General features: G+C 39.5%; 1 protein-coding gene across 2 annotated transcripts in view; it reads right to left on the bottom strand.

Annotated features, from left to right (window-relative positions):
* XRN2 (5'-3' exoribonuclease 2) overlaps positions 1 to 22084 on the bottom strand; it is a 45102-nt gene that overhangs the window by 15012 nt on the left and 8006 nt on the right. The window contains exons 8-26 of one of the 2 annotated variants that reach the window (XM_042884167.1): positions 21994 to 22044; positions 21533 to 21690; positions 21056 to 21130; positions 20829 to 20962; positions 20687 to 20744; positions 20483 to 20590; positions 19431 to 19475; positions 18553 to 18684; positions 16959 to 17074; positions 14610 to 14745; positions 10511 to 10618; positions 10346 to 10435; positions 9777 to 9849; positions 6629 to 6712; positions 5786 to 5883; positions 5616 to 5695; positions 3927 to 3983; positions 1453 to 1521; positions 1228 to 1362 (exon numbers count right to left, since the gene is read on the bottom strand). In XM_042884167.1, coding sequence (XP_042740101.1) covers positions 1228 to 1362; positions 1453 to 1521; positions 3927 to 3983; positions 5616 to 5695; positions 5786 to 5883; positions 6629 to 6712; positions 9777 to 9849; positions 10346 to 10435; positions 10511 to 10618; positions 14610 to 14745; positions 16959 to 17074; positions 18553 to 18684; positions 19431 to 19475; positions 20483 to 20590; positions 20687 to 20744; positions 20829 to 20962; positions 21056 to 21130; positions 21533 to 21690; positions 21994 to 22044 — 1807 coding nt within the window. The remainder of the gene's footprint in view (positions 1 to 1227; positions 1363 to 1452; positions 1522 to 3926; positions 3984 to 5615; positions 5696 to 5785; positions 5884 to 6628; positions 6713 to 9776; positions 9850 to 10345; positions 10436 to 10510; positions 10619 to 14609; positions 14746 to 16958; positions 17075 to 18552; positions 18685 to 19430; positions 19476 to 20482; positions 20591 to 20686; positions 20745 to 20828; positions 20963 to 21055; positions 21131 to 21532; positions 21691 to 21993; positions 22045 to 22084) is intronic. The other variant, XM_042884176.1, reaches the window with a different exon arrangement.

Genomic DNA, 22084 nt, shown 5'->3' with positions numbered 1-22084 from the left:
ACAGCTGCTACCAAGTCCTTGAAATACCCAGTTTTCTCCATGCATCAGTGGAGATGTGCACAAACATGATGTGGTGACATAGAAGGGTGCCAGGCACACCACAAACAAAGCATACACTCTGTGAGCTGGTGCTAGCACAAACACTCAAGATGCTATAGCAAGTCCCAGTAAATAGGAGGAAAAAAAACATTTTCTGCAAACTATGTAAGAGTTCAGTAAGAGTGAACTGCTAACACTGAAGGCAATGTTTGTCAAGGCCTGGATGTCATTTCCTGTGGGGAATTACATTCTCATTAAGACATTAATGACCCCAGTGTCTTATTAAATTGCATTTCAAGGTGGCAGACATATGTGATCAGGAATGTAACTTTTTGGTTCACAAATAGAGCAGGGGAACAAATTGTGCTTTCTAATGCATGAATATAAGAAAGGTGGTTGTTTTGGATTCTTCCAGCTCCTCTACAGTCATAAGATGAGGGAAAATAAAATTTAGAAAAGTATTTTCTCTTCCTAGAGAGACTCTCAGTTTACTTCTATTTGATAGTATTACAATCTACTTTAAAACATTCTCTGTTCAGGCTCTGAGAGACATATGGCTCCCTGTACTTCCCAGTAAGGGAACAACGTTTCATTTTATCTGTAATACACAGCCCCAGCTCATTCCCTCTTAGTTGTCATACAATAATGCTTCAGAGCACAGAATGAAAGTTATCTTGACTTTTGGAGAACTAATAAAAACTGACTGTGAAAACGCCTTGGAAAATGACAATCAAACGGATTGTAGGGTGTAACACAAGTGCTCTAAATAAAGGTTTGTAAAACCCCCTCATTTTTAAAAGCATGAAAGACATTCCTGGCTTTGTAATAGTATTAACTACCACTTGTGTGCAATATCCTCATTGTATCTTCTGTACTTCAAGAGAGTATCTAGCAAACAAGTTGAAAACAGGAGAAAAAAAAATTAACAGGAAAGCTAGTGAGAAATATTTTGTGGAAAAAACAGCCTTCCATCTAAAACTACTATGCAAGGTACTACTGCAAAATTGTCATGCCTGATTCTTATTAACACTGAATACAAATAATCACACACCAGAGTTCCCAGTATGGAACATCAGCATCTGATCTGTTTTTCTTTCCCCAATCCCTACATGCTTGTTTGGGTTTTTGTTTTCTTGTCTTTAAAAGGGGAAAATAAAGGAGCATAGTCAGTAGTACTGCCAGGCTTACCCTAAAGTTCTAAATGCAGACTGGTCCAAGTGGACTGGCTTTCTGTCTCGATTAAAGCCAAGCTGTGGTCTCCAAGGCCTGCCATCATTGTTGGTCTTTTCCCAGTCTCCTGGCTTCAGAACTGGAGGAGGCTTCCTGAATATCAACAACAGTTCCATAAGTAGTTACCAGAGCAAGCGCTCAGATAAATGAAAGTAAATTTGATTACTCACAACCAATACTTACTTTGCACCAGGTAATACAGTAGCCTTGAAAATAAAGTCTTCATCAAACTGTGGATCTTTGAAAGAGATACTGCAAGAAAATATTTGAGGAATGTGTTTACTTGAGAATTAAGACAAGCAAGATGAAAAAATTACTTGCTGGTCAATTAACAGTGACATGCACAACAAGACAGAAGAACCTAAAACTTAAACTGTAAAAACACCTGGGTATGTTGACTACAGAGAGTTGGATCTCTATGTTGTTTTCTACAGGGTGATTTTTTCCCTCCACTGTGCCAGTATTCCATCCAAAAGAAAATTTGATATTTAGAAAACAGTTAATCCTATGTATGGTAATGAAAGTATCTTTTGCAGATCTGTGAGAACAGATCTTCTAGTAAAAGCACTTGCACTTGATCAAGGTCAAAGGATACCATAGCAAAGATGATTGCTATGCAATCTTCTCACAAATGTACAGAACTTGGAAGCAGGGACTTTTTACTCCCAAAGGCAGCCTTGTACTTGTATGTAGTTCTACTGGGAGATGTATATGTTTTTTTCAGTGATGTTTCAAAGAACATCCGTTTTGAGCTTTGGAGCATTATCCAGACAAAGAACAAAATATGGCTGGACAATTATTTTATGCTGGTAGAATGCATTCTGTAGCAGTTTGGGTTTGCTTTTGGTAACTTTGTCCACACTCCAGTCTCCTGGTTTAAGTACCCACATTCCACCAGCTGCCAGGAGGAATTCTGAAGTACACAGGACCAGCTTGCTTGCTTCCTGTTCTCTATCAACCATTTCACACAGAAGAATGCTAGGGATGCCAAGAAAGACAAAAGCAAATCACTAAGCAGGCTACTCTCACTCTTCCAGATGAAATAAACCTATCTTTCCCCAAAACAGAGAATGAATTAGACTCCAAGGAAAGAGAATAATGGTCCCTTGGAAAATTCAATCAGAGTCAAAAGAACTGAAGAGTAGAACCATGACTACTCGTGCCATCTCAAAGCACAGGAAGAAAATTCTCTGCAACAGAGGAACAGACAGAAGCATGGAACAATTCAAACCTCCTGACAGTGGCAGATGGGAAGCAAAGAAGAACTCCTCATGGCTCAGTGATGTTCTCATTTCAGAGCATCCTTTCAACAACACCCTGACAACCCACAATTTAACATTTCTTATAGCCCCTAAATAGTTGCACTAGTTGAACCAAGTTATGCCTCTTTTGAGGAAAAAAATTACTCAAGCAGATCACGAGTGATTTTCAGTGTCTCAAGTATCTTACGTGGCACAAGACATGAGAAGTTACAGGCTCAAGTATTTAATACCTACTCTACTGTGCCAAATTAAGTGAGAAAAAACATATAACACACTAGCTGTACAGAAATTTGCTGCTGAGTACAAGAGTCATTCAGATCATTTGGGACCATAAGATTTACCCCTGTAAAAACTCTACATTATTTTTCATTCATCAGAAGTTTCTCAGTATCCCCCCAAACACCACAGTCAGGCAACGACAGTATTACTGCTATATATTCTGCAGTTAGAAGGAGGACAAAAAGGAAAAACCAAACCAAGCCACACTGTTGGGGTGAAGCTTTGAATCTAATACATTAGGATCTGATTTTTCAAGGGACTGGCAGGTACCACATGCCTCACAGAGAACATCCAGCACTTGCAGGGCTGAAATATGCTATCAAGTGGGTTTGCCCCAAGAATAACATGCGGAAGGAAAGGGTTCACTTGATCAGGAGAACCCCTCTGTCAACCAAGGCTTGTAAGACAGGAAGCTGATGAGAACCCATGTCCAGAAGAGAGAAGGTACTAAAATAAGAAATAGCAAAAAAATAAAAAAATCCTAGCTGTAGAAACAACTCATGTAAAAAGAGTTCCTTCCTACAAGGCAGGGAACTCAGCCACTCAGGGAGAAAAAAGAGAAACAGCTCCTTATTGCTGACTCTAAGATACAAAAAGCCTGTATTCTCAGACACTGTCTGGGAATTGTTAGCAATTAAAGTAGATAAAATCCAACCAGCAAAAAAAAAAAAACTGGAAAAAAAAGATAAAAATCAATATCCAATTCTATCTCAGGGGCTTGTCTCATGGAAGTTAGGTTTTCTTTCATTTAAAAGGCTTGATAGAGAACACAGAGTTCTATCGGGGCTGCTCTTTGCTTGCCAAAGATCCAGATGTTACAAAAAACAAGCAAAAAAGTAAAAGCAGACGAGGTGAGGCACTTCTGAAGGGATGTAAACCACTGGGTTTGATGCACTGAGAAGCAACCACTTCAAATATCCCTGCAATGGGCATCCCACCATGACCCAAACACAACTACATTATATTCGGAATTCAGAAATGAAAAGAGTGTAAAACAAAAGTTCCATTTTTTCTTGAGATGAATTCTGCTGCAAATTCAAAAGTACAAAACAGATTAAGCTGAGTTTTCTTACTGCATTCTGTACACTGATGTATTAAAACCCAAAATTTACTTACCTGACTGCAGAATTTTGTGTAAGATCACGTAGCATTGGAACAGGAGACTCTACTGTCCTGGTAAGAGAAAAGGCTCTGTTAAAATGTCACAAAAACTTCTCAGCATCTGCTTCACTTTCTCCATGACTGCCAGTTAAGTCTATGTCAAATAAATGACTTCAAGATTAGCTTGTCTTTTCTCTACATCAAGTTGCTGTATAAGCAGTGGAATTACTGAACTCTTATTTCTTAATGACCTTACTTTTGCAGCTGATCATTCATGCATTCTCACTAAGGTCCAAGAGTGGATTTGCATATTTTCCACTGTCCAAGTGTTTAGGAGTTATAACTGTTCTGCACCTCAGAAACCTTTCCACATCAGTTTGATTATTACAAGCCAGCAGCTTCTGAGAGGGCAGGAGAAGAGCAGAGCAGACACACAGATGCCACATGGACACAAACTGACTTCTCAGGGAAAAAAGCCTCTGAAGAAATAAGTATTTTTAGCAGCTGTTTTACAAAGCCCTGGAAGAGTTTCCTTCCTAACTGAGATTTAATAGGCTGGGATGCAGCTGCTTCTTAACCCCTTCCTTCTTCCCTCCAGAGAACTTATACCCTCATGTTGAGTAGACAAACAACATGATAGAGAACATCAACCTTTTCAATCAGAAGCTGGATCCCTTAGCTCACATTACCATGCACAAGCATCACACAAATCAAACTGTATACATGCTTTGCAAAAAAAGATCTGCATGAAATTCAGTGAGCTACACACACTTTGAAGTGGTGATATAAATGCTTATCTTCACAGATTTCCTAGCAAACAGTACCTCTCCAGGTAAAACAAACAAGAAACCCCACACACTTCTCAAGCCCTAGATAGGGAGGGCAATAAGAGAGTTTTCTTGTTCCTACATTACTATTCTCTCCAAGAACAGCTCTGACTTGCTCATATTATCCACAAGCCATGAGAAGAATAAAGAAGTGTATATTAGTGAGTGTGATTGAGGATACATTATCTGTCCAACAAAATCACAGTATTTCTGCATTTAATAGAAACGAGTTACAGAACACCTGCTTATACCTCTAAGCAAAGTTAGATTAATGAATGCATATCCAACAAAGCACAGATGACACTGATGATTTCCCAAAATAAATGCATTATCCAGAAAGAGGAAAAAAATAAGCTTATTTTCTGTGTGCAGTTGGTTAATGTATATTCCTGAATTTAGTACTACAACCTAAACAGAAAACAGCAAAGCACATCCCTATTTGGATTTTTCTTTAACACGATGAAAATTAACAAGTAGGAAACAGGATGGTTTGGTTTTTTTTTGACCAGCATGCCCTACTACTGGAAGTCACATCAGACTCTTAAATCAGAATTTGTACAAAAGCACAAGACCAAAGCAACATGATGATACTGAAGAAGGCTACTGCTTTCACTACTGCTTTTAATACATAGCTCTGGTTTACCTATAATAAGCTAGTAAAACAAGTGATCTTGCCTTTGAGTAGTATAGTGATCATAATACACACCTACTCTGAATCCTAGCAGAAAGCACACTTGGCTTCGACCTAGATACACCATCTTATCAGGAATTTTAGGTTTGTCACTGTTATTTCGTTGTTGTTTTTCAGTTTAAATGCAGGTGTAACTGAAGAAAGTACCCTCTACTATCAAACAACTGGGCTGAGAGCTATACTCACTTATCTGGAAGAACAGCATTGTCATTCAGTGTAAGCTTTCCCTGGATTCCATAACACAACTCTGGGGGCATATCCACTGGCTGTGGAAAAAACAACATTTCAGATGAAGCACATGGTAAGAACTCCACCCCCATCATCTGTACAGTCCCATAAGAACAAATATAACCCACCTCTGTATTTTTGGACTTGTACTGTTCCACAATGAAGTCACAAAGCGGATGGTGTTTTCCAACAAAAAGAACATCCCCACCAAGGCTGTTTCTTCTGTCTAGGAAAAAATAATGAAGACAGGTAACAGTTCAGAAGAAGGAAGTAAAGAACACAGCATACCAGCACACCATTCCATTGCTATCTCTGCCAGGGCTCCTCCAGAGGAAAGCTTCACTGTGATTTATGAGAAAGCACTGAAAGTTCTTAGTATCTCTGCCCAGAACAGGATGCCCCCGATCACAAAGAACAGCAGCACACAGTAAAAGAATGGAAATCCTGTGCTTAATAGGAAGAATCTTGAGTTCAGAACAAAGTGATGGCAAGGAGATAGGTTGAAAAGGAATCTCCCACGATTTCTTTACCGACAAGAACTGGCTAACCAGGTTTAATTTTTGCACAATGCTGAAAGTAAGGCATGATTTTGCTTACACAGATTGAACACGAAGCTTCACACGCTGTAACTGGATGCAGTCAGACTGCTAACCAGCTCTAATTTTTAAATACAAGTTTACTCACTGATTCCAATACATTCATCTACCAATTACTTTGAGAACATACACTGGTAAAAGATTCTGACATGACTAAGTCACCATCTAATTTTCAGGTTAGATCTTATGCAAGTCTACTCCATTGAAATAAAAGCAAAAAATGGAAGTTATGAAAACAAATCCATCAAAGATCATTGTAATTACCAACACATAATTCAGCTCCTGCTCATTTAGTGCTTAAAGCTATACGAAACCGTAGTAAAAGCAAGTTCTGATGAATACCCCACAGTCACAACAAAATAGTGTAAGTCTTACTTTCTTCAGGAGTGAGGTCAGGATAGACTTCTTCCAAGGCAGCCCTAAGGCGTCGCTCATCAACAAATGGCAACAATGCAACACCTATGAAAATCAAATCATCTCCTTTCAACAAGTGGGGAAAAAAGAGTCACTGCTTTGAGGCAACCTAGGAGAAAACCATCTGGAAAATAATCTACCCAGAAAAACGACACAAAAAAGCAAAAATGAAAAAGCACCGTCCTCTTCAAACTCAGAACATTACACAAGCATTTTACTTGTGGCACTTTTACTGCAAATTATCTTTGCCACGTGCTGCTCAGACGAACAAACGTTGGATGTTGTTCTCCATACCAAATCAAGCTAAATTACAGTACATTAACGAGAGTATTCCTGCTCGGAGAAGAAAGAAAAAAAGTAGTGTGAGGGTTTGGGAAAATGTGACCGTCACAGGTTTTAGCTTTTGCGATGCTTGAGACCATCCAGGCTGTATGATACCACGTGCAGGAACATTCTGCCAACTACTGACGCTTCAAACCAAAGTTCTCAGAACTATGACTGACTGGAAAAAGCTTGAAAGAGACAGCCCAAACATTTCAACTTTCTAAGACACTGTAGCAAAGAACAGAGAAAAGATGAGCCTGAACTGATGTGCTGGTTTCAGCAGCAACTGATGCAGCTATGGTTTCAGGAACGATAAACGAGTGCTTGTGAATGGCCGTCCTTGAAAAGATACTAGCATGGAAAGTCTGAGTAGTAAGTAATAGTAAGCTTTGCCTTACTGTTCCATCAGTATGATTAAAAAAATAAATAAGTCAGTCTGCTACCCTGCAGGCTGCCAAGGAAAGGAGGAAAAGCAGTATGGGATGAAAGAGAATGTTTATGTCTGAGCACTCCTCTATCCTCCTCCCTTCCTACAGTCTGGGGAGAGAGACACTTGGAAGCAGCATCCATTGCCCGTATCTGCTTCATTTAGGAATAAGATGAGGTCATTAAGACAGTCATTATTTATCTCATTTGCGAAAGATACTCTCCCAACAGAATTCAATTCTACTTTATTCAATTTATTGGGAGATAACAACGGAAGAAATCACTGTGTTCAGACATGTGGTGATAAAGATTATATAATTCATTAGGGACTATTTATATTAGCTATTAGTTTCACTCCCAAGTCACATGCAGGCTCCTCTCAGGACCAAAAATCCTCACTAAGCAGTACATCTCACAACACTTCTCTGAGCCCACTCATAATCATGTTTGATAAAACTGGAGAACAGCAATCCCTGGTGTGCTTCAGTGTTTTTCTTCAATTATCAACTCTAAAAAGCACTAAGAAGTTTACCATGGCAATTCTTTAAAAGATTTACTTCTGTCACCTCTATTATGGCTTTTAATCTAGAATTATTATTCTAGTTTTTCATTTCATTTCCCTTACCACAAACAGTAGAGTTTTATCTGACCATGACTACAGCTTGCTTCTACTGATGAGTTTCCCACTGATGATATGCATAGCTTCCTGTTTGCATCTGCACCAGTTCTACCAGCAGGCAGATCTCAGATGCATCTGCCATTAAAGTTCTAAATATGTCAGTATGAAGACTGACAGTGTCTCAGAATATTATTTAGCTGGGAGCAGAGCTGCACAGTCTGCAGCTGCCTACCACAAGAAAGCAAGCTGCACTGTTCTTGCTCTGCAAGCACAAGGGGCTTCCACAAAGACCGAGCCCTGCTGTATCACATTCAAATTTCAACTGGAACTACTTGTGAAGGAAAACTGATGAGCCTACGTGGAACATGAACTATTCTCACCTTCACAACACAGTGGCAGAATGACAATGAAATACGAATGGAGCATTCATAACCCAAGAAATTACAGAAAGGACCAACAGTGAACCTTCAGGAGCTTAGTTACCTCCATAATAAGATGATCTTCAGATGTTGTATCAACAACACAAGGTACACTAGACACTTCTACCTAGGTATTTCTACCTTGGGAGCTATTTCTTGTTTTATAACTGCCTCTCAAATATGAAAATTCTGGATGGTAATACAGAATGAAGAATTTATAATGCAATTAAATATTAGATGAATGAAAAGTAATGTTACAGAGTGCTAAAAGCACATGGAAGCTACTTAAAACACTACTGCTTTGAACTGTACATTTGATAACCAGACAAAAGGACTAAAGACAGTTGCCAGAACTACAGCAGGGGGTAAAAAAAAGACCTTCAACTCACAGAGCAAAAACATGCTAAGCAACATATCTCATAACACTCGGGTCTGTTCTCTTCGAATTTGGTTCACTGTCTGCAGTTAAGTCACTGGTGTCTCTAGCTGGCTATTTCAAAGCACAGATGAGATGATTTAGAGAAGGAACCACAGCATCACAGATGTTGGCAGAAACCTCTGGGGACATTCTTGTCTAAACCCCTCCTCAAGCACAGTCACAGGTTGTCCCAGACTGTCCAATTGCATTTGAAGCATCTCTGAGGACAGAGAATCTACAGCATCTCTAGGTTAGCACGTTCCAGTGTTAGACCACCCGCAAAGGAAAAAAAAAAAAAGTGTTTTAATGTGCTCAGATGGAATTTCCTGAGTTTCAATTTGTGCCCACATCATTATTTATACATCTAATAGAGCTGTTACACTGCTGGCTGAATAACAGATAGAAAAGTTTGGCAGCTCGTTAGAACTAGTATTCTCTAAAGAAAGAGACTCTAATAAATACTGTATCCATTTCCTCATTCTTTGTACACATTCAAGTATTTCTGTATTCCTGAGCATCTTTCTCTTAGTAATAACGAGCCGCTGACTGAACAGAATAAAATCCATCAGTTAAACACAAGGACAACAAGAGGCAATAACACAGCATGGCTAATAAAAATAGAAAAATGATTAATCTAGCTCAGAACAAATTAACAAACCTAGAGTGACTGCTGAAGTTACTGCTAACCACTGCCAATATATCAGTTTCTGAATCATCATTTGTTACTCACAGAAATTCCTTCTCAAAAATATAGCTGCTGCAAAATACTTCTCCCCCACACCAGGTAACACAAGTTCCCCTGTTACTTGGTGTGTCCTTATCTCACTGGCATCATTTCTCATTTTCTTCCTGTTTATACAGGCCAACATATCGTAGTTCAAAAGAAGAAAGCTCAAGTTTCACCTTGCCAAGCGTACTTCTTCCCATTCAGATCAATAGCAAAGTCTTCAGGGTAGAAGTCAATTATGCTCGATTCCTGTATTTGAGAAAAATTTAAAGACATCATTAAAACCAATTATGGAATTGACTGAGAATGCCATGTAGTTATGTGTTAGCTCACACTCAGTACGCACGCAAAGAACTCTGACTAAGAGAAACACCTGATACTAAATACCATCTAAATAAGAAGTTTGGTAGGGCATTCCCATTACCTACAACATCAGAACAAGAAATTAAGTAGGATAGGAGAACTCCTGACAACTCGTCTCTGCTCCTCAGATGAGTTTCACAGAGTTTCTAACAGAAAGTGAATGTTTTACTAAAGCATAAAAAAAGTCACAAAATGATTCTTCCTTGTTGAAAACCCTGATTCCAAAAATTCACTTGTAAGGATCTTTAAATGGTCTCTACAGTCTACTAAAAACGTTCCCTTCTGTTCTCCATTATTTTTTCTGCCTGAAGTCAAAAGCAGCAAGTCACGATCACACAAAACTGCAGAACCTCATGCAGAGGAATAAGCCAAGAATCCTTACCGGATCTGTCATGAGCTTCCTCCAGGTTGGAGGCAGAAAATTTCCACTTGCAGCTGGAAATACTCCCATCAGTTGTTCAAGAGGCTTGAACTGTCAAAAGTAAACCAGCAGATGTAGGACATTTCTAGCAAGCTGTTAAGTCATAAAGAAATAAGTATGCCCTACCGGTTTCGAGCCCTTTTCAAAATCTGAGGGCATGTCTGCAATACCCTCAAAGTCAGAAGCAAACGGAGCGTAGTGAAAAGGGTAATACCAGTTCCAGGAGGCACAGCCCTAGGACACCAAAACAAGAGAACTGCAAGTCAGGCAAATCAGAAGTATAAAACAATACAATAGAATAGAAATCAAACAGCCCAGTAACTCAAGTAGTTATAACTTAGCCCAGCGTCAACCGGGAGAAAGAGAAGTCCCCACAATTAGAAAAGAAAGAGCTCTTGCCTCTAAAGGTACTCTGGACTTCAGGGTGGGACTTAATTTTTCATAGCCAGATTAGAGCGAGTGAGTTCAGTGGATAGTGAATGGAGACCTCAGGCATTTCCTTGGCAGCACAGAACAGCAGATAGGCTTCTCTGCCAGAGTACTCCTGCTATGTGCTAGGTCTGAGTCACTAAGGGAGACAGCCAAAGAGACAGACCTAGCACCGTCACAATACAAGAGACCTTACAGTACAATCTTAACCTTAACTTCAGGACACTGCAACATACCTCATGCTCGTTTCCTCCCCCTTCAGAGAGAACACAAACATACGCACAAAATCCAATAAACCCAAACACAAAAATGTCTTGCCAAGAGCAGGAGATCACAGTCTATCCACACAGTTAACCATGCCCTGGGGCTAAGCAGAGCAGCTTACAGTAACTGGACATATTCTAAACCCGTGTAGAGTTTCTGGCACATCTCAGAGCATGGAAATGTGTGTTGGCAACACGGAACTAATTTACAAGTTCTCCATAATGGTGTAACTGCACAAGTCTGTATAACTGTCACAAAGCCTGTTACCATCTGCTAGGAGTGATCTAGGTTGATCTGGTGTTGGTTGTTACTGACAAACCCACGCTGTTACTTCTCATGTATTTACTTTCAATATGCTTAAAAATGGTTGGATTGCCTGTTCAATTTTTTTCAAATTTTCTGGGGAAAAGGAGGCTGAGGGGAGACCTTATTGCTCTCTTCCAATATCTGAAAGGTGCTTACAGCAAGAGCAGGGCTGGTCTGTTCTCACTGGTGGCAGGTGACACAATGAGGGGAAATGGCCTTAAGTTCCGCCAGGGAAAGTTTAGGTTGGATATCAGGAAACACTTCTTTACAGAAAGGGTTGCTAAGCACTGGAATAGGCTGCCCAGGGAGGTGGTTGAGTCACCATCGCTGGGTATGTTTAAAAACCATTTGGATGTGGCTCAGGGACATGATTTAGCAGAGGGTTATTAGAGTTAGGGTAGTTCTGGTTAGGTTGTGGTTGGACTTGATGATCTTTAAGGTCTTTTCCGACCTGAGCAATTCTATGATTCTATGATTCTAAGTCAAAGCCACGACAGAGGTCTCAAGAGAAGTAGCAGTAGTATTTCTCTGGCAGCATACAGTTTGCAGCACTGTTTTTCCAAGCTAAATCCCACTGTCAGCTTGAGAATACAAGGGAGCAGGCAACGCTGATGTGATGCACTCCACATCATGTGAGTATCAGAGCAGTATTTGTTGCAGGCTGAAAAGCTATTGCTTTAATTAGTTACTTTTGTACTGTGTAAAAGCACAGACGTGAGCACGTCAGGTAACATTTTGTTTTTCCTTCTTACTATCCCACCTTGAGCACTAGAAAATACAAAGTGCATTCACTTGAAAGTGGCAAAACAACACTCAAAAAGAAGAAAAGAAAGTCAACTCAAACATCGGTACACAATGCACTTTAAAGGAAACGTGTCTCCAGAAGGTCTGAGTCAAGTTTTCACCTCCTCAGCTATTTTTCTTAGCAGTACCACTTGAAACAAAAGCCTACTGTTTTGACTTCCAATGCTGAATAAGTAAATGTCAACGAGGCTTCTCCAGCGATATTTTTGGTATAAAGCTACACAGACTTTAATTATTGGATGCAATTCTTCAGACAGTTTCAGTATATGTCAGGATCCAGGTGGACTGGGGTTCTTTTTTGCCCCCCAAACAGATGTTCCTATTAGTGCAACACGCTCTCCATCATTAGCTTTTTATAGAAAAGCACATAGGAGTCTTGCTGATGTTTTATGGACAATGAGCAGTGGTTGATTGCTGGCAGGAATTTGTATTGCAGCCAATAGTTAAAAAAAATAGCAAACTTATCTTGAAATTCTTACAGTCCAATAGTCAACTAATGCAATCTGGCAGCTGTATGGGCAGAAAGTTATCTGACTGCTGTACTGATACATCAGACTCGCCACATACAGCAACTTACAGTATCTTAACTACACAGTAACAGCTCTGTTATTCAAGTACAGATGACAGCAGCACATGCAAGCATTTCACTGCTGCACTACTTTAAGTCTGCAATATCATTTTTGATCAGGTCTAGAGAGAAATCTGCCCTCTTTGAGTTCTCTGGACACAAAGCAAACCAGCAAAGAAAACCCTACCCATCTGTGTTTGTTCACCAAGTTTGTCTTCGAAACTTTACTGAACCAGAAATACTTTCTGTGCAGGTAATTTTCCTCGAGACCTTATTTGCACTCCTCAATTTTCTTGAGAGCACTGTGGTCCTGCCTGAAGCCTCAAGTTATCAACCTCACTGATTTATTTTCTTTGCAACTGTAATCACTATTACTGCTGTACGTTCCAGTCACCTCGCTCTCCAAACTCCAGAGGACAAGGAGCTGTCTCATATACACATCTCATTAACTAAGCTGGTTTTATATGCTAAACCAGGCAGCACTGCAGAAGGACTTGCCCATTTAGCTTTAAGTTTGGGTATAAATCAGTCTGTCAGTTCCTATAATGTAAAGGCACGGATATCTCAGCAGTGCAAGTGCAGCTGAGGTTTGAATGGTTACAAAACCCCATGCCTTTTGCACAAGGCAGCAGCACGCTCACCAAAGAGCAATGAACGTACATCCCACGCTCAACTGAATACAACAGCCTTAACGTTACAACCTTCAAAGGAATCCAAATATTTCAGTCCTCTTACAAGTCTTCTCTCAAGAACATCTAATCTCAGCCTCTTTTATCAGCTAGGCTGCTTTTTGCAGGGGTTTTGTACCACTGCAGTAGTGAAGGCTGCACTGAGGTTTTCCAGCATACGTCTATAGCTGATCTGAAGACTTACTTACAAAGCTGAGAGAGACGCTGGCACACAGTGAGCTCTAGGAACACATCTTGCCACAATTAATAGGAGCACAGTAAGCTTCCAGCAGACCTTAACCGTGTGCAGGACTGTGGGAATTACCAAGGTGGAATTTCCAACGTGGCCATTAACTTCAGGTGATGTTTTTCCTCTGCAGGAGGTAGGATATGCAGAGCTAAGTTCAACTCTCCTGCAGATCAGCTGCAACAGACTTGCCAGCCTTAAGCTGCAAGTCTTCATCCACCATAACTCTAATAAGTTAATATAATAGAATGGAAGACGCTTTTATTTTTGTCATTCTCAAGGAGTAATAAAAAAAGCACATTAGAATAAGCATGCATGTAAGGTATTTGCCCTGCTGGTGTTTCAAGTCAGACAGGTGTGAGCCTCCTACAAAGAGTGCGTGGGCAAAACCTTGGAGCTACAAAACCATACTGAGACAGATAAACTTCATTTGCCCAAGCAGATTCTATTCCCAGCTCATGCACAAAATATAACTTACTTTACCTTCAGAGCACGAAACTAGTTATTAACCAGCAGTGCAACAAAGGCCAATCTGACATCTCAATTATCAAAAGATTTAAATCAGATACAGATTACTTCAATCACAGTGCACTTCATGGAACATCATTACAATCTATAGAGCAGACCAACAACTCTGCTCCTCGCTAGCATTTCACATGCTTTGTGCTTTATTTGCTCATTGCCATTTACCATTTCACCAGCCACTGCAATGCTATCTACTGCAAAGGGGAAACACACACTGGTTCTTAATAAAGTAACAAGCACTGCCAGTGTATATGAGGGATGGACTTCATTCAAACCTTAAGTGCCAAACAGAATGGCTACTTACATCTTCAGAAAAGCAATGCTTTTCAAACATAAGGAATGCAAGTTATTATTTCCTGAAGAGGCAAGGTGCAGACAAAAGAAAACTGAAGTTTCAGGGAGGAAAATAAGTACCTGATAATAATATCTGAGAACCCAGCAAAGCCCTTCAACATAGGACTGTACAACTTTACGACGGAATTTCTCATCAGATGCATCAACATCAAACTTGTTTTTATAGTAGCGTTGCTTCCAACCAGATTCCCACAACCTGCATAACAAACAGATGTCAATGCATGTTAACATTACAAGCTTGTTTACATTTTTGCATTCAAATTCAAAGCAAGTAACTTGCTGCTTCAGTCCCACTTTTCTGTATTAGGAGGAGTTCCCCCCCTACTAAAAAACAACCCAACTGTTATTAATAATAATCAATTGGCTTCCTATTGCTGTTGAGACAAGCTGTGGTTTCCAGCAGAATAATCAGAAGCTCTGGAAGCCACCACTTGCTGATTCACAATAAATGAGCTCCCTTTAACACAGGGACTTCCAACCTTTTGTGCCAGGCCAGGATATCAAGTCAAAAACACAACCACAGATACTGTTTATCCTTACTTCGTGTAGCCCCCCCTTATGTCTGTCCAGGGATGGGGCAGGGAAAACAGCCACCTGCTCCATTTGACAGATGTGCATCTGAATCCCTCAGTACCAATGCAATATTATTGTTATAAAGGTTGCAACCTGTGTAAATTCCATACAGAATCTAAAGCACATAGGTAACCTGCGAGGTCAACTCAGCAAAACTCAAGCTCACATTGCAGCAGATGAAGCCTTTAAGATAGAGCAAAGGTTGCTTAAAACTGATATACAACACAAAAATTACCCCAAACCTTGCTTTGAACTAGTTGACTTGTACATGGATATTATTTATACTTGAATTGAGCTCAACCACAATTCAAACTGCTGAGGAGGTGGAAAAACAAGGGCTGTTTTTGGGAGTGTAAGGATGCTAGCTGGGTCAGCAGGGCCTAGAGCTACCTGCACTGATGCCTGGACAGAGTCAAGAGCTCCTGCAGTCTCAGCAGCTGATTCCAGGAGTTCCCCCCCCCCAGCTGGATACTTAGGCAAGTTTCAAAACCCTTTCAATGAGGCAGCAACCACCAAGAAGTTTGCTAGCAGACTAGAACTACTGAATCCAGCTTTGAAGTCATTCTAAATACAAAATGTATTCCCGTAAACAACTTTTGCATCCAGTTCATTTGTGTTTTTACTAGTAGCTGGAAATGATTCTGTTTTTTCCACTCCCACCTAAATGCCACTTAATACAAATGACATTAACCTAAAATAAAGTTGTTCATTTCCTAACACAATGAAAAGCATCAAAATATTTTCCACTCAGAAAAGGATCTGAATAAGTATTCCAAGCTACAGAAGAGCTTAAATAACTGCAGACAAATGCAGTGTTTTCACTTGCTTGATAGCACTAGCTTTGTCCAAACTGCTGCTACTTGTAAACCACTGTGACTCCTTCAAGCTACTTTGCTTTAGGAAAAGCACAAAAACCACTGCTAACCTCTGCTGAACTTCAAAGGCAAGCCAGTAATAGCACTCATTCTGACATCAGATTGATGTTTTCCTTGATTAATTTAAAAAAAAACAACACAACAACATAAAAAACTCCTTCAGATCTGCATCACAATAGTTAAAATGAGAGCAAGTGCTCCCTCCTGGCAAATCGAATTGGCAAGATGTAACACGTGTCATAACAACACTACTGGACACTCACGATCAATACTTCACAATGAAGTAATCCTCTTTGCTTTCCCATGTTCACACAAGTCCCCTGACTGCAGAAAACAGAAACCCATTGGCTGCATTGATCAGGATAGCAACTTGAACAAAAATTATAAGGTCTTCACCCTTGAGTTAAAGGGTAATGGCTTGATTTAAACCTTTGATAAATTCAAACTCGCTGGTAATTCACTGTCACTTAATTCTTATCGAATTCCTACCCTTTAATCATCGGGGGAACAACATAAATGGCCAAAGACGGGCTTGCTACCAATCCAAGACGGAGGAAGACATCATGACAGCCAAAATAAGTAATGCTGCACATGCCAGTGTAACTGAATGTTATGGGTTAAATAGCTCAAAAATTCAACTGCAGAGCAGTGGCATTCAGCTCACATAATCAAAGCCGAACAGTGGATGTGTAGCCAATCTAGTGCGTGGTCTCACAGGGAGTAGTGGCTTGCAGGATGAAAACCTGCACGCATACTAATCTAGATACTTAGATTTAACAGCTATAGCTTACACATCTCACTGGAATTTACTGAATATTCTCACCCTCCACATTAATTACCGGTGGATAAAAAGATCATAGGAAAGCATCTGAAGGCACTGCTGCGCTAAGCTAGATGCAGTCTAATTAATGCCATTTATTTCAGCAATTTGCTAACAAAGTGCTACATAAAATGGCTTCACCTGATATTATCCTCTGGCTCAGGTTCACTGTCACTGTCTTCAGATTTTCGCTTAATTCCTCGAGCTGGGGATGGGGAGCCATCAGAATTGAGACTGGTATTTGGAGACGACATCGTCTAGGGTCATAATTGTTACAGATGAATAGAGGGGAAGATTTATTAGACATTTTAAATTCGAGTTCAAACTAGCAGTTATGTGACAAAGCAAAATCACACTCATTCTGATCCCCGAAAACAAGGCAGAAGTTATGCAGTCCTTAAGCTATTAAGTCAGGCAGCAAAGGAAAAGAAGAACTCCAAGGGCACTGATCCACGCAGCCAAAAATTTCACTGCGTTTGAGAATGAAAAAGATGCAATGAACAAGATAGTTTACAACGATAAGACAAGCCATTTTGATGTATTCCAACTCTGGAATACAACTGTTGTCTTTAATCCTACAGCTTATTTTATGACTTCATTTTATACTGACAGTGAAAAATGAGTATGCAGAGCACCACACAAATGCTGCTTGTAATACCAAACCAGCAGAGATACTGTTTCCTCACTGCTGATCCCTTAAATTCCTTTCAAATGCATGTACTTTAATATTACAGCCTAAAAAAAAAAAAAAATCTCTCATTTTCACTTCTAAAAAGCTAAGACAAATAATTGCAATAAAATATAGTCCTTACAAATGAAACCTCAGCAAGTATAGACTCCATAAAATAACGGATTTGCTTAACCCACGTGCAGAAGTTTCAAGATTAAAATGGAAGACAAGCAGAAAGTACACTTAAATAAAGCAAATTGTATTCATTCAGATTTAAAAGAAGACCAATCTTTATGATGAAAAGAATCTCTACTCAAAAATACATTCAGCTTTTTTAAATGAATATTTATGAAATAAATAACGGAAATTTTGTCATATTTCAAGTAACAATTGAGACTGCTGACAGAACACTGAACTTCTTTCCAGGTTTTCACTGCTTTCTAATACATTTTAAAAATTTGATCTGAGTTTCACCTCTTGTCAGTGAGGAGTGAGGCTTGAGCAGGTTAAAAAGCAATTCCCCAAAAGAGATCTGAAGAAAAATAAATCACTACTTTCCAAAACAAAAATACACACGTGCTCTTTAACAATGATCTGCGGTCCAGATCACTTTTACAGACTACAGATTTTGCCTAATCCTTTTGAGAACTTACTGACCTATAACAGACACATACAGCTTGGGGAGAAGTGGTGAGGATCAGTGCCATTGTGTATGCCTGGTTAATGGCAATTTCCATTATTTTTCAGACACACAGCCCTACTGATGTCCTGTTTGGAACAATTTCTATACACATATATACATACACACACACTGATCAGTGAAACAAATGAACAAGATGCACATGCTGTATGTATTTCATGTACGTTCTCTGAAGCATGGGAATTTGGAGCTGAAGAACAGTTTCAGCACAATGAAGCTGTGCCCCAACTCCCAGGTTATTTTCCCAGTTCCCAGCAGTGCTGAGAGACGAGGAGTCCCCACAGAAAAAAAATAACAACCAAACAGGTCTACAGGACGTGATTATTGCCCCCTCTATTTGCAAATACCTTTAAACATGTACTTACGGAGTTCTGTCTGTCATGCATTCTCATTTCAAAGGCAGCTTGCCTGGGGTTACTGATTGCCTGAGGACTGGAGCGATTTCCCAGAGCTTGAGGGGAAAACTGCCCACCAGGAATAAAAGAAGGATGATCCCTCTAGAAAATAAATACAGACAGGTGTGCTGAAAAAGAACCGTGATCTCCACAGCGACGTGGTGATGTTCACAATGGTCAGATCAGCATGTTAAATAGCACACAGTTACAGAGGTAAGCAGTTACCCACTCAGTTCACCTTAATTTAGTTACGTTTCACAATCTTCATTATGTAAGCTGAATTCTTTAAAATCTTGTGTTTAAAGGGCACACACGTCCCAACAACAGTTAGTGCTTCTCTAACACATTTATGAAACATCTGACAGCACTGACTTGCTTGCACACAATTCTGTAATAGCCATAGTTTGGGGTATGTCTTTTTTGTTTTGATAGAGGCAAATCAGTGCACGCATTTAAACTTAAAGTCTTCAGTCAAAGCCCATCTCCCTAAGCAACACAACTGCTGAGAAGACTTGTGTCAATCCACAGGAAAGTGATTCTTGTACTGTGATCATCAAGAATCACTAAATCAAAGTCCATAATTATATATGCATATTTGAAGGACAAAACATACAGGTATCATCTACAGCATTCAACTCTGCTTTTCCTTCTAAGAAGTCTTTAACACGCAATTCCTTCAATCAAAGCCCCAGTTTATAAGAAGCCATGGAAAAAAAAACTAACATAGTTTACACACAGCCCAGAAAATGCCACAATTACAACTACAGCTTCAACTAACACTTTCACTGAATGCTTAGCACACATCTTAATTCCTGCTAGCTTTTGCATCGTGAAAGAAATGAATTTACCTTCATTCTTTTCTTTTTTTCTTTTTGTCGTCTTTTAAAGTTATCCTAGGTAAAGAATAAAGAGGAAAACATCACACAGATTTCTTGGAAACGTATTTTGTTATAATCCTCAACCAAAAGACTGCAAGGTTTTTGAGTAATGCTCTGAATAAGAGACCTAGATCAGTTCTTTCATCTGTAAATTCAATGCAAGCTGTGTAGAAACTTCTATCTTACCCTGAAAACCTGTAGAAAAGAGTTGCTGCTTATTCAAAGGCCCCTAATTTTGGCTATGACTTAAATCACCCAGCAAGCTTAGCAATAGTTTCAGTTCAAGATGACATCAGTGTCAAAGGATTAAGTAATAACACATGCCTTAGCTCCTTGACTGGTGTGGAACATCTGCCAGAAGGCCAAGAGAGCCAAAACCCTAGAAAAGGACAAGGCACGAGGAGAGATCTTGGGCCCAGGATACTGAGAGTTCAGTCATCAAATTAGTATATCTACTTCAACAGAAGCACAAGCTGAAGCAACTAGAAATCAAACGTTTTGGCAGCACTGGCAGAGCACTGTTTGACTGAGCAGTAAATACAGTTTTCTTCCTTCATTCACAAGTGCTTTATCCCTCATCCTAACTGAAAAAATTGCAGTCCGTCTGCCAAAAACTGCACAGACTGCAGAGACAGACCAAAAGAACAACAATTCCTGGACAAATTTCAAATTGCAGGGGGTACTGAAAGGCAAGAATGCACTCTGAACTCATATTTAGTATTCCATCCCTATACAGAAAAAAAACCAAAAACAATCCTTGTTTAGTTTTCACAGTAGCTATTCAAAAAGTGGCAGAACTCACACACAGTTCTTGTTTTGTTGCTGCTTGAGATAGCAACCAGAAAAAAAACACCCTGCACTCCAGGAAAAGCAAATCAACTGGCAGCACTTGACTAATTTTCAAATATGGAGGAAGCCACTGGAGACATTAACAAAAGGTTTTTTTCTCATATTCTATTAAGGAGCGTCACAGTAACGCAAGTGATGAAAGCAAAACTCCAAGAACACAGCATGGAAATTACATCATCGTCTTTTCGCTTTTTGAAAATGCTGTCTTCAACTTCTCCAACAGCCAACATGATCATCTGGACTCGCTGCAGGTTGACAAAACCACTTTCTGTGAGATAGCCCTGTAAAATACAAAACAACGTGGTTGAAAAGCAAATTTATTTTGGTAGCAAACAACAGAATGCTTAAGAAAAAAAAAAAAGAACCAAAAATATTACCCCAGTTTTGTGCACCACGTTTTTATAGATGTTAACCAAGCGATCAATTGCTCCCTCCCTAGAAAGGAAGCAAACAAAAGCATGAGACCTTTCATTTAAAACTACAGCAGGTATACTTGAAGGAAAGCATGTGCTCATGTACCTGATCTCCAGAGATGGCAGATGAGGAAGAAAGTCATTTCCAACAAAGAAGCACATAAAGACCCAGTCATCAACGCTTCTTTCAAAATCAAAAGTGAAAGGTAAACTGGCCATAGTGAGTTCTCTTTCTAAATACTGCAACACAGGCAAAAGACACCAAGAACCTTAGTGAATGAAGTTTAACAACATTATTCACACGCAGGGGATTTACCAACTGCTCCCACGTACCTCTCGCAAAACACATAAGCGGATGAAGATAAATTCTTGTTCAGAGGCAGGAAGGCTGTCTGCAAACTGATCATGCTAAAATAAAAGGAAATAACTGAATTACATCCAAGCTCGCTTTTGAGTTTATCCTGCTCCATTTTAAAGCATACTTGGAAAAGAGCAAACAGATGCATAAGCACTGGTTCTCAAGTTCTTATGCCAAGCATGCATCTTACTACTTTGTGTGTCTTAAGTTACTGATTATCCTCCTTGCCAGTGGGAAAAAGAAAGAACACTAATAAGTGAGAAAGCTAGATTCTGCATAGTATTTATATGCTACAGAAGTATCATTAACATGAAAGGAAAGCCAGGCAATTCCACTAGCATAATTTGTATTACGCTTCAGACAAAACTGACAGCAAGAATAATGTGGGGATATCATTAAGACACAAATTAGTTCACACCAAGAAGAATTTGTAGATATATCAGAATCCTTACCTTGCCTTGTTTTTCTCTGGGCAAACCTTGACAATCTTTAACCTCGTGACCCATCTGGTTACAAAGAGCACACGGCTTGGGTTTATTTGGTTTAAACTCTTCCCTAATTATGGTGAAATTTGGTTCGTGTGTGGCTAATCCAAGCATTATTAGATCAGCTACCAATCAAAAGAGAAGAGTAAAATATAATGAAAGACAAACATTCAGCATTTTCTTAAAAAGAACAACAAACCATAACTGGAAACCACATTCTGCTTAAAACAAGCATTACCCACGAACTACCCAGATAGTACAACTAAGTGAAAGTCAGCCCTTTGGCCACAGACAGAGGCTGTCAAAAACTAACAGATACACTGGATTATTCATACAAATGCAAACCAAATTCTAAACACTACAGCTCAACACAATCAAAAAACAGCACAAGAAAGTTTAACAGGATACACTGTCAGCAAAGAACTCACCATCAGCCCCGCACAGACAGTGATGAGTGTTCGGGTCATGGTTTGGTTGAGCTACATGAAAGAGAATTACACAGCTTTGGTTCAATAACGT

The sequence above is a fragment of the Lagopus leucura genome, unplaced genomic scaffold (genome assembly GCF_019238085.1).
Source record: "Lagopus leucura isolate 7727_CA_CO unplaced genomic scaffold, USGS_WTPT01 Super-Scaffold_73, whole genome shotgun sequence".
In the NCBI taxonomy this organism is placed as follows: domain Eukaryota; kingdom Metazoa; phylum Chordata; class Aves; order Galliformes; family Phasianidae; genus Lagopus; species Lagopus leucura.
The sequence above is the reverse complement of the archived record's forward strand: the minus strand, read 5'-3'. Positions and strand labels throughout refer to the sequence as shown.